The sequence below is a fragment of the Sapajus apella genome, unplaced genomic scaffold, assembly GCF_009761245.1.
Source record: "Sapajus apella isolate SASKATOON/1434 unplaced genomic scaffold, GSC_monkey_1.0 scaffold13, whole genome shotgun sequence".
In the NCBI taxonomy this organism is placed as follows: Eukaryota; Metazoa; Chordata; class Mammalia; order Primates; family Cebidae; genus Sapajus; species Sapajus apella.
The window spans coordinates 17,505,749-17,521,316 of NW_022436953.1; the positions used below are offsets into that span (position 1 = coordinate 17,505,749).

A 15,568-nucleotide genomic window follows, 5' to 3' on the forward strand; every position below is an offset into this window, starting at 1 on the left:
GTATAAGACTGGTTTTCAGAGGCCAGGAAGGATAGTTAGAGGCTGGGAGTAGGTGGAGATGGTTAATGGGCACAAAGAAAAAATAGTTAAAAAGACTGAGTAAGACCTACTATTTGATAGCACAATAGGGTGACTGTAGTCAATAATAATTGTACATTTTGAAGTCACTTAAACTGTAAGCATATGGCTTGTAACTCAAAGGATGCTTGAGGGGATGGTTACCCTTTCTCTGTGGTGTGCTTATTTCACATGGCATGCCTGTGTCAAAACATTTCATGTAACCCATAAATATGTATGCCTGTGTACCCACAAAAATTTTAAAAATTATATTTCAGAGAAATTCTGTCAAGTGACTGTAGTAAATTTGTCTCAGTTCAAGTTAGGTGTTAACTATAGCTTGCCCCTAGAATTGAATTGACAAAACATGTCAGCCTATTAATAGCTATAAATATGGGTTGTATGATTGACCTGTTTCTTCTTTATGCTTTTTTCATAATGCTTTGTATAATTTCTCAACAGAGGTATATTTTCTATCACTTTTTAGGAAAACTTTTAGACCATGTGCTTATAGAAGTGGGATATGGCTTGAAACCCAATGGACAAGATTCTAAGAAGGAAAGTGCAGATCAAAGTGAGTATAGATTGATATTGAGCGGTATAGTGACTTCAGTTATTGAAGAGCATCTACCTACTAAACAAAGGCACAACTTTAGCACTGCTAAGACTTGTTAATGATAAACATTCTATGGATGATTTAAATATGCTATTTTGTATTTAGCAGTATATCATTTCTAATTTCAGTCTTTCCTGCGTGTTCTCCTCTTCTGTCCGTTTTCCACACGAATCCTTAACATGGTAATGAGAGATTATGAAGTATTAATTATCATAACACTTTAGAGTTAGGGCTTTTTTTTTTCTTTGATTTTTTTTTTTTTTCTTTTTTTGAGACAGGGTCTCCCTCTGTCACCCGAGCTGGAGTGCAATGGCACAGTCTCGGCTCACTGCAACCCCCACCTCCTGGTTCAAGCAATTCTCCTGTCTCAGCCTCCAGAGGAGCTGGGATTACAGGTGCCTGCCACCACGCCCAGCTAATTTTTTGTGTTTTTAGTAGAGACAGGGTTTCACCATGCTGACCAGGCTGGTTTTGAACTGCTGACCTCAGGTGATTCACCCACCTCGGCCTCCGAAAGTGCTGGGATTACAGGCATGAGCCACCTTGGCCAACCAAATTAGGGCTTACTAGCTCACATTTTTTTAGTTTGTTTTTCTTCGTTCTTGGGTATTCTACCAGTAATTAATAGGACTATAAAATTCTGTTCTAGTAGGGCAGTGTTTCTTACGGTTTTTACTTCCTTAAAAACTTTTGTGTATGGTTGATGTAGATTAACAAGAGAACCAAGAAATTTTGCTTTCAGTATTGTATTTCTTAATTGCCTACTCACCTGTGTTTGTATTGTCTTCTTGATCCTTTGCTTTGCTTCTGTACCTATTGCTTTAGGAGTAGATACAATTCATTGTCTCTTGCTGATTCATCCAGAGGTGATTGCTAGATTGACAGTGCCATGGTTGGACACATTCTGTCACATAAGCACACTTGACTCATCCTTAAATCTGACTTCTTCTTACCTCCCATCTGTTTGCCTATCTAATTGGTTGCCATGTCTTTATTGATTCTTCTTCCCAAGTATCCTTTGTATATGCCTTTTTTCTTTCTTTCCCTACTACCGTTTTCTAAGCTCCACAATCATCATTCATGGACAGTCGAAACAATTTTCTGATGTCAGTTTATCTCCCTGTCTGATTTGCCTATGTGATACGTCTGAGACACAAATTTTGGTGGGACAGCTCTGGTGAAAAGTTTTCAGTTCTTTGTCATTTGGAGGAGGAAACCAAACAGTGGTTTAGTGGTAGTCATGGTTGAAACCATAAGTTGCTGGAGCAACAGAATGAGGAAGAATAATGAGGAGGATGAAGCTGGGGCCTGCAATTTGTAGTGAGGAGCTGTGTTGGGAAAGGTGGGAACAGAATGGGAAAAACCTTGCCAGAGCAGCAGAGGGTAAATGCTTCCAGGACTGGGAGTCATCAGTAATATCAGATGCTATGAAGGTATCCGATGGAAGGTACAAGAAAACCACTGAGCAATATCTTCTGCACTAAGGCACTATGAAGGTGCCTTCATCCAGTACAGAGAAGCAGAAGAAATTATGTAGGATAGAGAAATCAGGTGTAACTGAGAAAGTGCAGGGTGCAATGGAAGCAGGTGGGAAGGTACCTAACACTTGCTATGAAGCCATCTAGAAGTGATGCCACACGGAACAGGAAATAACCAGGTGCTGGGGGTGAGGAGTTTGTGGCAAGAAAAGGAACATGTGTTAAAAGCATGGCCAGGCCTGAGAAACTGAAAAATAAGTAGGGCTGGATTTGGCAGGTGGTGAAGAGGTGTAGGATGGGGAGGTATAGGTCGGGAGGTATAGGTCAGGAGGTAAGCTAGAGCAGATCATTAAAGGTCCCAGGAGCTGTGGTAAGGGGGCGGTTGGACATGGTTCTGAAGCCAACATAGGGAATGGAGGCTTGAGACACCTCTGGATTCAGCTTGCTGGATTCAAGTCATGTTTGTGGGTATGTGAGAATCAGATTTGGAATTTAGAATAGATGAGATAAGGGATATTGCTGAGACTTCCCTTTAAACCGTCTTCTTAAGAATTTAGCTGTGCCTCTGTGGCAGAATTAAATCTGTCCTCCTGTCCTACCTGTTTTTAACTTAGCCTGGCCGAAAGCCTTTACAACTTGGTCTCTACTATCAGCACGCCAAGCCAGCGACATGACTGGGCTTTTGTCCCCTCCTCCTGCAGTGTTGCTAAACCCAGCTCCACTCAGCCTGCATTATGATTGTGCAACCTCTTGTGAAATTTATCACATTCTAGCTCCTGATTGAAATCTTCTGTCTCCTGCAAGATATAGAATATCTAGATGCAAAGACTGTGGCCTTTTACTTAACTACTTCTCCCCATTGCTTAGTATGACATATGACCTACATAAGATGTTTAAGATAAATTTTTTTTTTTTTTTTTTTTTTTTTTTTTTTTTTGAGATGGCATCTTGCTCTGTCTCCAGGCTGTAGTGCAGTGGCCTGATCTCGGCTCACTGCAACCTCCTCCTCCCGGGTTCAAGTGGTTCTCCTGCCTTGGCTTCTGAGTAGCTGGGTCTGCAGGCATGTGCCACCATGCCCAGCTAATTTTTTTGTATTTTTATTTGAGATGGGTTTCACCATGTTGGCCGGGATGGTCTTGATCCCCTGATCTTAGGATCTGCTTGCCTTGGCCTCCCAAAGTTCTGGGATTACAGGTGTGAGCCACCACGCGGCCAAATATAATTTTTAAAAGTTGGCGTGGTGGCTTGCTTCTCTAGTCTGAACTACTGAGGAGGCTGAAGTGGGAGGATGGGTTGGAGACCAGGAGTTTGAGGCCCCCAGTGTGCCATGATTGCACTTGTGAGTAGCCACTGCACTCTAGCCTGGGCAACACAGCAAGGCCCTGTCTCTTAAAAAAAAAAAACAGTAACTCATGGAGGATCTCATGACGGACTCATGCAGCTGAAAGGAACCATCCAGATCTCCCATACTACCTTTGTACATGCAGAGAAACAGTAGCTGACTGGTCCAGTGGGTCACCGTAGAACCGGAATCCAGGTCCTGTTACTCCTGTTTAGTGCTCTTTCCACCATTATGCATCCTGTGCTGTGAAACAGCAGGACAGTGGTTCCTTTTCCTTGCTGTTAAGTTTTTCTCTTCCTTTTTCCCTTATTTATGTTGTGATTTTATTGGGTGGGGGGGAGAACATTTTAAAGAAATGATTTTTAATTTGAGCCTGTCTCTTACCTTTTACACTTGAGATCATTAAATTTACTTGGGCTACTGTTATGAGCCAGTTACCCATTTCAATGGGATTTCTAACATAACTTCAGGAATCCATTGTACTACATTCTGAGAGGTCAATCCTAGATAGCAAATTCCCTCCACTTTTTGTGGTCTATCCCAGTTACCCCTTGGTCTTCAATGGCGAGAAGCATTTCCTTTAATAAGTCTATAATATAGATAATTATTTTCTCATATTTCTGTGATTAAAACAATGAAGTCAGCCTTAGTTTTATGTGAATGGTATCTTTTTTTTTTTTTTTTTTTTTTTTTTTTGAGACGGAGTTTCACTCATGTTACCCAGGCTGGAGTGCAATGGCGCGATCTTGGCTCATCGCAACCTCCGCCTCCTGGGTTCAGGCAATTCTCCTGCCTCAGCCTCCTGAGTAGCTGGGATTACAGGCACACACCACCATGCCCAGCTAATTTTTTGTATATTTAGTAGAGACGGGGTTTCACCATGTTGACCAGGATGGTCTCGATCTCTTGACCTCGTGATCCACCCGCCTCGGCCTCCCAAAGTGCTGGGATTACAGTGAATGATATCTTATCCTTTAGTTCCTTAAAGCAGTAGTAGTTTTTCGTTGTCTTCCAGGATTCTGATACATTGTCACGATGTTGCTAAGTATCTTGATGCTAAAAATATATTCCTTGAGTAGTTGGAATTGTATAGACTGTATATGCTTTTTTCATTTCTGTGAGTTTCCTGAGTTATTTTTCATTGTGCTTTTGAAGGCTTTCTTTATTAGACTCTTAGGTTGGCCCTACTTACTTTTCTCTTGTTATTACTTAGATTGCTTGTATCTTTTTTGAACTATTGAATACGTTTTAAATTTATAATTATTTTATCCTAATTGTTCCCTGTGGGATTTATCATTTCACTGTCGAGTAAGTAGGTCCTAATCTTACATGTTTCTACTTCAGTATAATGAGAGGATATCTATTCCAAATTACATTTTCTTGAACTCTTTTAGGGACTATAAAGAGTCTGTTATAGAACGTTTTAATTAGATCTGAACTTGTCTTTTCTAAGTCACTGATTTTCTTGGGACACTCTAGCTTTTGGTGACATCAAAAACTGCCTTTATTATAATTTATTATTGGAAAGAAGAAACACGCATGAGCTCTCAAACTGCCATCTTCCAGGAATCTTGCAGTCATAGTCAATACTCTTGTTCAAATGATTAAAGCATGCATATATACACATATATGTATTTTTTTTTTTTTAACTTTGGATGAAAACAAAATGGCTTACTTTTCTGTTTTCTTCTGATAAGGTGATCCTGAAGATGCTGGAAAAATGACAGCTGAAAACAAAATCGTTGTAGACAAAAGTGACCTAATCCCGAAAGTGTTAACTTTGAATATTGGTGATGAGTTTTGTGGTGTGGTGGCCCACATTCAAACACCAGAAGACTTCTTTTGTCAACAACTGCAAAGTGGCCGTAAGTCAGTTCTCTTGATTTGCTGTCAAGCTACAGTACTTCAAGAGGCTCGACATGTAGAAATAATGTATATATACATATTTCTTTAAGATGTGATCTTTATCTGCAGGTAAGCTTGCTGAACTTCAGGCGTCCCTTAGTGAATACTGTGGTCGGTTATCTCCACGCTCTGATTTTTATCCAGCCATTGGTGATATATGTTGTGCTCAGTTCTCAGGTAAGGAAAGAGTATTACTGATTTTTAAAATTTATTATTAGTTTTTAACTTACAATTGAATAAAAACTGTTGAAACATAGTCTTTGGTTTGCACTGATGACTGGATTTGAAGCTTGAGTATTAGAGTCAACCAATCATGTTTTTAAATAGATCAAATTAAACTGGTTGGAAGGAGTGTGGTCTGATATGGGTAAGGGCAGAGGGCCTGTGTGTGTCAAGGAGATGGAGGTATAAAGGAGGTATTCTGGGTTATTTTGTCAGCTTTTTGGATTTTGGAGACTGGTAAAGATAATTCTGTTTAAGCTAATAGGTCGATATGCAAACTCCCAGGATCATATCTTCACTGGTTTTATTGAAACAGCAAGAGGGCCTGGAAGTGTGGCGCTGTCATGGTGCAGCCTTTGTATGGCACAAGTCCTGCCTTAGGATAACCAGGTTATGTTATTCTCTGCCAAAGAGAGGTCCATGGGCCTCATGGAAGGGGAGATGCAGTAATCCTTCAGTAAATTGATCAGTTGGTTGGTTGTAGTCTAGTTGATTCATGCTTGCCAGGTGTTTTATAACTAGTCTTGCTAGTAAATACTTCATGTACTGATTGAGACCTTGTGATTCACATAATCAGTATGTATTCTCTGTCCTAATGAGCTAACTCTACTGGAGAGATAAGGCATGTAAACTAATAATGACAGCATATGGCATAATTAATGTAGTACACTACTAATAAAGGTTACATTTTAGGAGTTGAAGGCTTCTGATAAGCAAAATTAGTAAACATACTGTTGTATAAACTTCATATCTATTAAAGAAAAATCTATAAATGACCATCTCTAATTTGAGTAGGAAAGGTTTTTGTTTATCTCTACAGTGGAAACATCATTTGAGATTGAGTCTCTCCTTTTTTTCAGAGGATGATCAGTGGTACCGTGCCTCCGTTTTGGCTTACGCTTCTGAAGAATCTGTACTGGTCGGATATGTAGATTATGGAAACTTTGAAATCCTTAGTTTGATGAGACTTTGCCCCATAATCCCAAAGTTGTTGGAACTGCCAATGCAAGCTATAAAGTGTGTGCTAGCAGGTATGGAATTTTCATAGCCTCCATATTCTTTAAAAATTCTAAAGGTGAAGAAGGAAAATTGAAAACGTGAAAAGATACATGAAATAGGGAAAAGCTGCTTCTCAAAACGACATGATCAGAGGCTTAAAAGTTTCTATACATGTCATCTATCCCACTAGGATCAGAGATTTCTTTCCACATCCATCAGTTGGCTTCATCAAAATGTACCATAATTTATAAGGAGTTTCCTATCTCAGAGGGTATTTCAAAGTATTTGCTCGAAGCAAGATTCTTATAATTACATTTGCAGCTTATCCCAGATCTTTTCCTTAGGCAATGTTACAAAATGTAGTTATGTCCCAAAAGACTTCCTTAGGCTACATTCCCATGGGTGGAATGGGTAAGTCTCCTTCTTTTCATGTTTGTGATACATATTGTGCATTGTCTTCCAGAAAGGGTTGACCTAGTTTACATGCCCACCAAAAGAAGTCTGAGAGAATCCATTCTTGTACACATTGGTGCATCAGAAGGATGCTTCTATGTTATTTCATCCTGGCCAATTTTGATAGGGTAAAAATGAAATCACTTTAATTTGCCTAATTACCAGTGAGGCGAAACATTTTTTTTATAAGTTACTTGGCCCTTGCATTTAATGAACTGATTGAAGCATAACTTGGGATTGCTGATTTTAAGTGCCCTGTCAGTATTGAGTTGTAAGTGCCACCGATGTTTCATATGTTAATCCAAGGGACCAGTATTTGTTCAGGGATTGTTTTATACTTTTTGTGTGTGGCTTTCTTAATTTTATTGGGCTATAATTTACTTGCCATAATGTTCACTTTAGGTGTTAGCTATACAATTCAGTAATTCTCAGTAAATTTACTAAGTTATACAAACATGACCATAGTCTGATTTAGAACATTTCCATCACCCCAGGATGGTCTCTTGTGCCTATTTATGGTTAGTCTTTTCTCCCCAGGTAGTAAACAATCTACTTTCTGGCTCTGTAGATTTGTACTTCTGGACGTTTTATGTCAGTGAAATTACGTGGGTTTTGTTTTACATATTATAGAAGCTTTTTACAAGCTTTTTCTTTTGTTGTTTGTAGAGATGTGAGTCTGGCCGTGTTGCCCTGGCTGGTCTCAAACTTCCTGCGTCAGCCTCCCAGAGTGCTGGAATGAGCCATTGTGCCCAACATGAGTGAGCCACTGCAACCAGCAGGCTTTTTCTTTGTTAATGATGCATTCATCTTTATGTTCTTAAGTGAGATGTTTTTGTTTCAGTGTCTGCCATAGGTTTCTTAAGTTTAACTTGGGGAAATTAGGAGCTATATTTCTAAATGCTTTAAAATAATTTTAACATTCATTCAAAATTCTTTGTTAGGAGTAAAGCCATCATTAGGAATTTGGACTCCCGAAGCTATTTGTCTCATGAAAAAACTTGTGCAGAACAAAATAATCACAGTGAAAGTGGTGGACAAGTTGGAAAACAGTTCCCTGGTGGAGCTTATCGATAAATCCAAAACGCCTCATGTCAGCATTAGCAAAGTTCTCATAGATGCAGCCTTTGCCGTGGGAGAACAGGGGATGGTGGTAGATAAACCCAGTGACATGAAAGAAGCCAGTGGTAAGTAAAACGTTTACTAGATAATGCATGTTCTGGAGTTCAGATGGTTCTATAAATACAAGTTTCCTGTACTTAAAAAAACAATTTATGTTGAATGCCTTTCATCTTAAATAAAGCATTCATCTAAATATTTTAAGAATGTTTGAAAAATAAAATTTTATGGAGAGTTGTACGTGTTGCTGGCAGCTGATCAGAAATATAAATTTGAAGTTTACTTAGATAATAATTATAAGACTGACTTTAAGGTTAATATTCCTATAAAGTTACTTAAAAAGTCAGTGGAAATTCAATTCTTCCAAAGCAGATTCCTCAGCAGCTCCAGCCCCGCACATCATCCCTCCACTATGTCCATTTATTTTGCAAAATATTTAATTATTTTCACAGTTTCCTTGGGTGTGGAAGGAAAAATAAATCCATTGGAGTGGACGTGGGTTGAACTTGCTGTTGACCAAACAGTAGATGTTGTGGTCTGTGTAATATATAGTCCTGGAGAATTTTATTGCCACGTGCTTAAAGAGGATGGTAAGTTGATTTTTGTCATTTGTTTCTTTTTACAAATACATTGGCATAGATAGTAACTTCACGTGAGTTGGTTACTGAGTGATAAAAGTATCTCTTTCCAAGAAGAACCAAGTAGGTATTTGTATTTCCAAGAAGATTTGGTTGTACTTAGTTAGCTTTTATTCTGTTTTGAGCCATTATTTATATTTTCAGCAATACCTGTTTATATTTAAACCATTTATATTTCATAAAATATCTCCTAAATTCATTTACAGAAATTAAATTTGGCCTGGTATAGCGGCTTACACCTATAATCCCAACACTTTGGGATGCTGAGGCAAGAGGATGAGGAGCCCAGGAACTCAAGGGTGCAGTGAGCTTTGATCATGTCAGTGCACTCCAGCCTGGGCAGCAGAGCTACACCCTGTCTCTAGAAAACAACAACAACAAAAAAGAAATTAAATTTAACTTTTATTGAAGTATTAACATATAGATACATATGTAAATAGAAGTACAACATAATGAATTATCACAAACTGCACACACTTGTATAACCAGCCTCTAAGTCAAGCAATATAAAACATTACCGGTATTCCAGAAGTTTTCCTCCTGTCCCCTCCCATCATTACCTCTTCTCTCTTTCAAAAATAAACATTTCTGCTTTCCAATAGCACAGATTAGTTCTTCCAGGTTTTGAACTTTATAGAAATGGGATTACACACTATGTGAGCCCCTTCCTTTCTGCTGCCCACTCCACTGTGACATTGTTGCATGTATCTTACCTTGCTTTTCCTTGCTGCATAGTCTTCATTGTGTGTTACGTGTGTCTGTTATGTTGTTTTTCTTTGCTGCGTAGTGTTGCATCCTATGAATTGTATTGCAGTTTGTTTCCTTCTACCATTGGACGTTTGGCTTGTTTCGCTTGGGCTGTAGATTAATGTTGCTGTGAACATCACAGCACTTCTGGTGTACATATGCAGGCATTTTCATGGAGTCCATACCTAGGAATGAAATTGTTGGGTCATAAAGGGTATGTAAATTTGCAGCTTCCCCATCTACAAAGGCCAGTTTCTGAAGTGATTAAGGAACAGATGGTTGCTCCACAACCTCACAAGCATTGTGTTTTCTTTTTCATTCGAGCCATTCTGGTGAGCATCATTGATCTTGACTTTGCAAATCTTGGTTTTTCTTCGTCAAATAAGGACATTTACCTAGATAACTAAGGCCCTGTCAGACCCCATAGTTGGGAGATTTGTCATTCTTTCATTCAGAATAATTTGGTAGGTAGGCCACCATTGCATCTAGGTTAAAATTTACAATTTTGAAGTTCCTTTTTATTGATATAGGTGATTATTATACAAACATCTAAAAATTCCAAACATGAAGAAGGAAACATGAAAACATGCTTCAAAAGTTACAAAATTCAAAAGTTACAAAAATGTACATAGTAGAAAGTAAGTTTCCTGGTTCCTCTTCTCACTAAATGTTTTTTCAGAGACACTCTGTACATATGCTTGTATGAGTATATACCTTTTATGTATCTGTAAATGGTATAAAGTGGTAAGTAATTTTTGCATTTTTTCTTCCACTGCGTTTTGGATATCAATTCACATGGTGTTTTCTCCAGTCTCTTTTTAAATAACAGTTTCTATTTCGGAATAATTTTAGGTTTACAGAAACTTGCAAAGATGATACATAGAGTTCCCATATCCGCCTCATCCAGCTTCTCCTGTAGTTAGCATGTGATCTTGGCACATTTGTTGCAACAAAGAGACCAACAGTGGTATATTACTAGTAACCGAACGCCAAACTTTTTGTGGTTTTCATTAGCTTTTCCACTAATGTCCTTTTTCTGTTCCAGGAGCTACTCTGTGACGCCACCTTGGTGTTTAGTCTCCATTCAGTTCTTTTTCTTGGCTACATGGTATTCCACTCTGTGGGTTAATCCTAATTTAATTAACCCAATTGTGGATAAATACAGAATTAGTGATTTACAAACTTTTATTACTAAAACAAATCCTTGTACTGTGATTTTTACATTAGGAGTATATCCCTGGGGCAAGTTGCTAAAATTGTTATTGGGGTATTAGGTCAAAGGAATGTGTATGTTTGTGCATTTGAGAGCTAGTCTTATTAGAGGCCAGCCAAACAATCCCCCAGCAGCAGAGTGTATCATTGCCTATCATGTGCCCTTAAACTTTATTTAGGCTAACCTGAAAGGTGAAACGTCTGACACATTACAATTTATTTTCCGTTTCGGTAAGTGAGCCTTTGTCACACACTTGATACTACCGAGTGGTTCAGATCCCTTTCTTCTGCGTGCAGAAGCTCTCCATGGTCTGCATTTTGCAGGGACACCTCTGATGTCTCTCTCCAGAGGCCGCCTGTCCACTTGTCTGCTTTGCTAGCCTGCTGCCCACTTTTGGCAGCCTAATTTCATAATTTTGTCCTTTGTCTCAGAGCCACGTCATCCTTCTGGAAATACCCTCCCCTTCAAATGGTGGTGTACTTTGAATTTATGAAACCTCCAGCATACAGAGCTCATCAGCTCTGACTTCTTAGCATATATTATCTGTGCCATCCATTTAGGGATTATAGTCGCTTTCGGGACAGCTTTTATTTAGTTTGTCTATGGCTGGGATGTTTTGTCTGCCTGCAAAGTTCCTGCTTTAGTGTATTGATAATCATGCTGTAATTATGTCATTGTGCCTTGTAAATCATTAGTGTTAGGTTTATTGAGACTATTAACTAAGTAACAACTTATTTGCCCAATAATTTTTTAATAAGGAAAAGCATTGGGGTAAAAAATAGTTTGGGGAGGTACCTGGGATTTTTTAAAAAAATTTTTTAATTTTTAAATTTTTAAAAAATGGATTTGTTTTACTTTAGGTGCATACTATATCTGGCATTTCTCCCCATGTTATCCCTCCCCACCCTCCCCTCCCTGGGATTTTTATGATCAAGACATTTTCTGACTTTAAAGGAAAATTTATGTTCTGTATCTTCTAATATTAAGTGCTACATGTATTTTATGTTCAGCTTTAAAGAAACTGAATGATTTGAACAAGTCATTAGCAGAACATTGCCAGCAGAAGTTACCTAATGTTTTCAAGGCAGAGGCAGGACAACCTTGTTGTGCTTTTTTTGCAGGTAAGTTCCAATTGGTGTAATCTTGACTTTTAGAATCTTAATTTCTTAACATTCAACCCTTATTTTTAGTGTACGTATTCTTAACATTTAAGCAAATATTTTTCATGGCCAAGACTAAATGAATACTTACGATGTCATGTGTTCTTCCTTCTCTCTTTGTAACAAGGAACCTCCAAGTGATGCTTTGTTGCCTAAATTTTATTAAACATTATTTTAATGCTTTTATTTCCAGAATTTCTGATAATATTAAAATAAGTTAGCTCCTGGAAGAGCTGTTCACGGCAGGTTCGTTATTCTGGTCATTCTATAAGTGTTTACAGTATTTTGAAAATGTGTTTGATGAATCATCTTTATTACAAGAATGTTTCTACACTTTACTACTACTACTAATTATTGTTGTTATTATTGAGATGGAGTCTTGCTTTGTCACCCAGGCTGGTGTGCAGTGGCATGATCTTGGCTTACTGCAGCCTCCACCTCCTGGGTTGAAGTGATTCTCCTGCCCCACCCTGCCAAGTAGCTGGGACTACAGGTGCATGCCATCACACCCAGCTAATTTTTTGTATTTTTAATAGAGATGGGGTTTCACCATGTTAGCCAGGGTGGTTTCGATCTCCTGAACTCACGATCCACTCACCTCAGCCTCCCAAAGTGCTGGGATTACAGGTGTGAGCCACCACGCCCTGCCACTGCTTATATTATTATTATTTTTTTTTTACCACATAACAAGTAAAATATATTATTTTTTACCACATAACAAGTAAAATAATCTGAGCTGTTGGTGGTAAGAGTATTATACATGTCCAAAACTGACAAGTATATTCAAGTCTTACCTGCACCTTTACACTCTGTTTATTGAATAGGTTATCAATGAAATCTTTTAATTTAAAATCTTTAAAAGTATGGTACTACAAATTTTGGAGATAGTCTTAAAATAGATTTCTAGAGATTTTTTGAATTTTGAAAAAATGAAAGGCATGATTTGGGGAAGTAAGCAAATTGATTACCTACTTTTAGATAAAGCGTGGCTTTTTTTCAAAATAAGTATTTCAAGTGTCGATAGAAAGGAAATGTTGCATGTCACTAACTCTGTGTTAAACCTAGGTGATGGTAATTGGTATCGTGCTTTAGTCAAGCAAATCTTACCAAATGGAAATGTTAAAGTACATTTTGTGGATTATGGAAACATCGAAGAAGTTACTACAGATGAGCTCCGAATGATACCATCATCATTTTTAAACCTTCCCTTTCAGGGGATACGATGCTGGTTGGCAGGTATGGTATACAATAAGAAACTTGCTCAACTACTTTCTAATATTTGGGGCATATAATTTTCTGAGTATTAGTATCTACAATTTTAACTTTTTGCGTGGGTTAGAAGATCCTACTTCATATTATGAAACTTAGAAATTTATTTACAACATTGGCCAGAATGTCCAGTGTTGTTGTCAGAGTAGGGAAACGGCTGCTTTACTGACCGTGAGAGTAGAAACTGCACGATCCTCTGGACGGCATTGACAGGATTCCTGAAGAACCTCAAGTGTTCATACCTTCTGACTTAGTAGTTTTGCTCCTAGTAATTTATCCCAGAGAAATCTGGGAATTGCACAGAGTAGGTTATAAAAATAATTACTACATTGCTGTTAATAATGGCAAAATAACAGTCAATAATAGCAGATTGGGTAAATGATTTATTTAATGGATAAATGATAGCAATTATTTCGTAGGGTTGTTAGGATCAAGTGAAGGTTTAGGGCAGGGTCTGACACTCAGAAAGTTCTGCATGTTTAACTGTTTATTGCACAGTCATTAAGAGGATGTTAAGTGTGTGTTATTAATAGGAAGAATTGTTCAGGATTTAAGTGAAGAAAGCAGGTTATAAAAGAGTGCGTAATGAAGACAACAGACTCCAGAGCCATCTCTGCTGCTTGCTTTCTATGAGACGTTTAGGGGAATTATTTAAACTTTCGGTGCTTCTGTTTCCTCATCTGGAAATTATTACAAATGTACTGCCTTCTTCAGAGTTGTTAATAAAAGAAAAATACAAAGCATTAACTGTGCTTGGCATTATACCTGTAGTAGTGGTTATTATTATTAACACTTTATAAGAGAATGTGTATATATGTGCATGTGTGTATCTTTGACATCTGCACATAAAAATTGTGGATGGTTGGACTCCAAAATGTTAACAGTGGTCAAGTCAGGCAGCATAGACACATTTACTTCTTCTGCTAATCTGTTTTCTATTTATTTTACAATAAGTTTCAGATTATTGTTCTTTTTGGTTTTTCTTTTTGAGATGGAGTTTTGCTCTTGTTGCTCAGGCTGGAGTGCAATGGCATGGTCTTGGCTCACTGCAACCTCTGCCTCTTGGGTTCAAGAAATTCTTCTACCTCAGCCTCCCAAGTAGCTGGGATTACAGGCATGTGCCACCACACCTGCCTAAATTTTGTTGTATTTTTAGTAGAGATGGGATTTCTCAATGTTGATTGGGCTGGTCTTGGAACTCCTGACCTCAGGTGATCTGCCACCTTGGCCTCCCAAAATGCTGGGATTACAGGCATAAGCCACTGTGCCCAGCCCAGGTTATTATTTTTAATTACTGTGTTTTATTCCAGTGCTGCTTAAAATATGGCCCCCAATCCAGCAACATCAACATTGCAACTTGTTAAATACTCCAGATCCTTGGCTTCCACCCCAGACCTGCCAAAATTAGAAACTCTGGGTAGGGCCCCACAGTCAGTGTTTTAACAAGGCCTCTAGGTGATTAAGATACATGTTCAAGTTTGAAAAGTCACTGCAAAGAAAACAAGGGTGTAAGCCAAAATTATCCAAGAAAAATAATTTTTGCTTACATAATGAAAAACATTTTGAAATTATTAGAAAACTGTCCGTCCACAAAAGTAGAAGTGCATCAGCTGACGTCTTTTACCAGCATAATGGTTAACTCATGATTTTATGCATAACAAATCCTAAAACAGTACTCTTATTTTTTCATATTGGAAAATGCCAGGTAAAGATAATGTTATCAGGGAAAGTAAGGAGAGATCCTGAGCCTCCTAATGTCCTGGAGTGTATTAGCAAATGCATTATCTGTGAGTCAGGCATGGAGGATATTGAAGATATTCAGGATTGCTGACCTGAAAAGTAAACTTGGCGAAGACCTGGTCCCTGGGTATTATTAAAGCAAAAATGAAGCTTGTACGTAGGATTCTTTTTACTGCTGTCTTTATTTTCCAGATACACAGCCTAAAAACAAGCATTGGTCTAAAGAAACCATAGCAAGATTTCAGATATGTGTTACTGGGGTAAAATTGCAAGCCAGAGTGGTTGAAGTCACTGAAAATGGCACAGGAATTGAACTCACTGATCTTTCCACTTCCTATCCCTTAATAATCAGTGATGTTCTGATTGATGAACATCTGGCTTTACAATCTGTTTTACCACGTAAAGACTTACCAAATGACAGACTTGTTAATAAACATGAGCTTCAAGTTCATGCACAGGGACTTCAAGGTAACATTTTAAAACCATTTATTTGTTTAAATTTGTTATTCCTTGCTCTCAGAGACTATGAAAATTTTTTCATCATAAATGACAGTTTTCCTGTAGTATGCTCTATGGACATAGATTAATAGGTTAATGTATGTATTGAAACATT

General features: G+C 38.0%; 1 protein-coding gene across 1 annotated transcript in view; it reads left to right on the forward strand.

Annotated features, from left to right (window-relative positions):
• TDRD1 (tudor domain containing 1) overlaps positions 1-15,568 on the forward strand; it is a 42,168-nt gene that overhangs the window by 18,600 nt on the left and 8,000 nt on the right. The window contains exons 10-18 of the mRNA XM_032281701.1: positions 545-631; positions 5,191-5,358; positions 5,468-5,575; positions 6,481-6,651; positions 8,014-8,256; positions 8,641-8,778; positions 11,797-11,907; positions 13,012-13,182; positions 15,148-15,423. Of these exons, the coding sequence (XP_032137592.1) occupies positions 545-631; positions 5,191-5,358; positions 5,468-5,575; positions 6,481-6,651; positions 8,014-8,256; positions 8,641-8,778; positions 11,797-11,907; positions 13,012-13,182; positions 15,148-15,423 (1,473 nt within the window). The remainder of the gene's footprint in view (positions 1-544; positions 632-5,190; positions 5,359-5,467; positions 5,576-6,480; positions 6,652-8,013; positions 8,257-8,640; positions 8,779-11,796; positions 11,908-13,011; positions 13,183-15,147; positions 15,424-15,568) is intronic.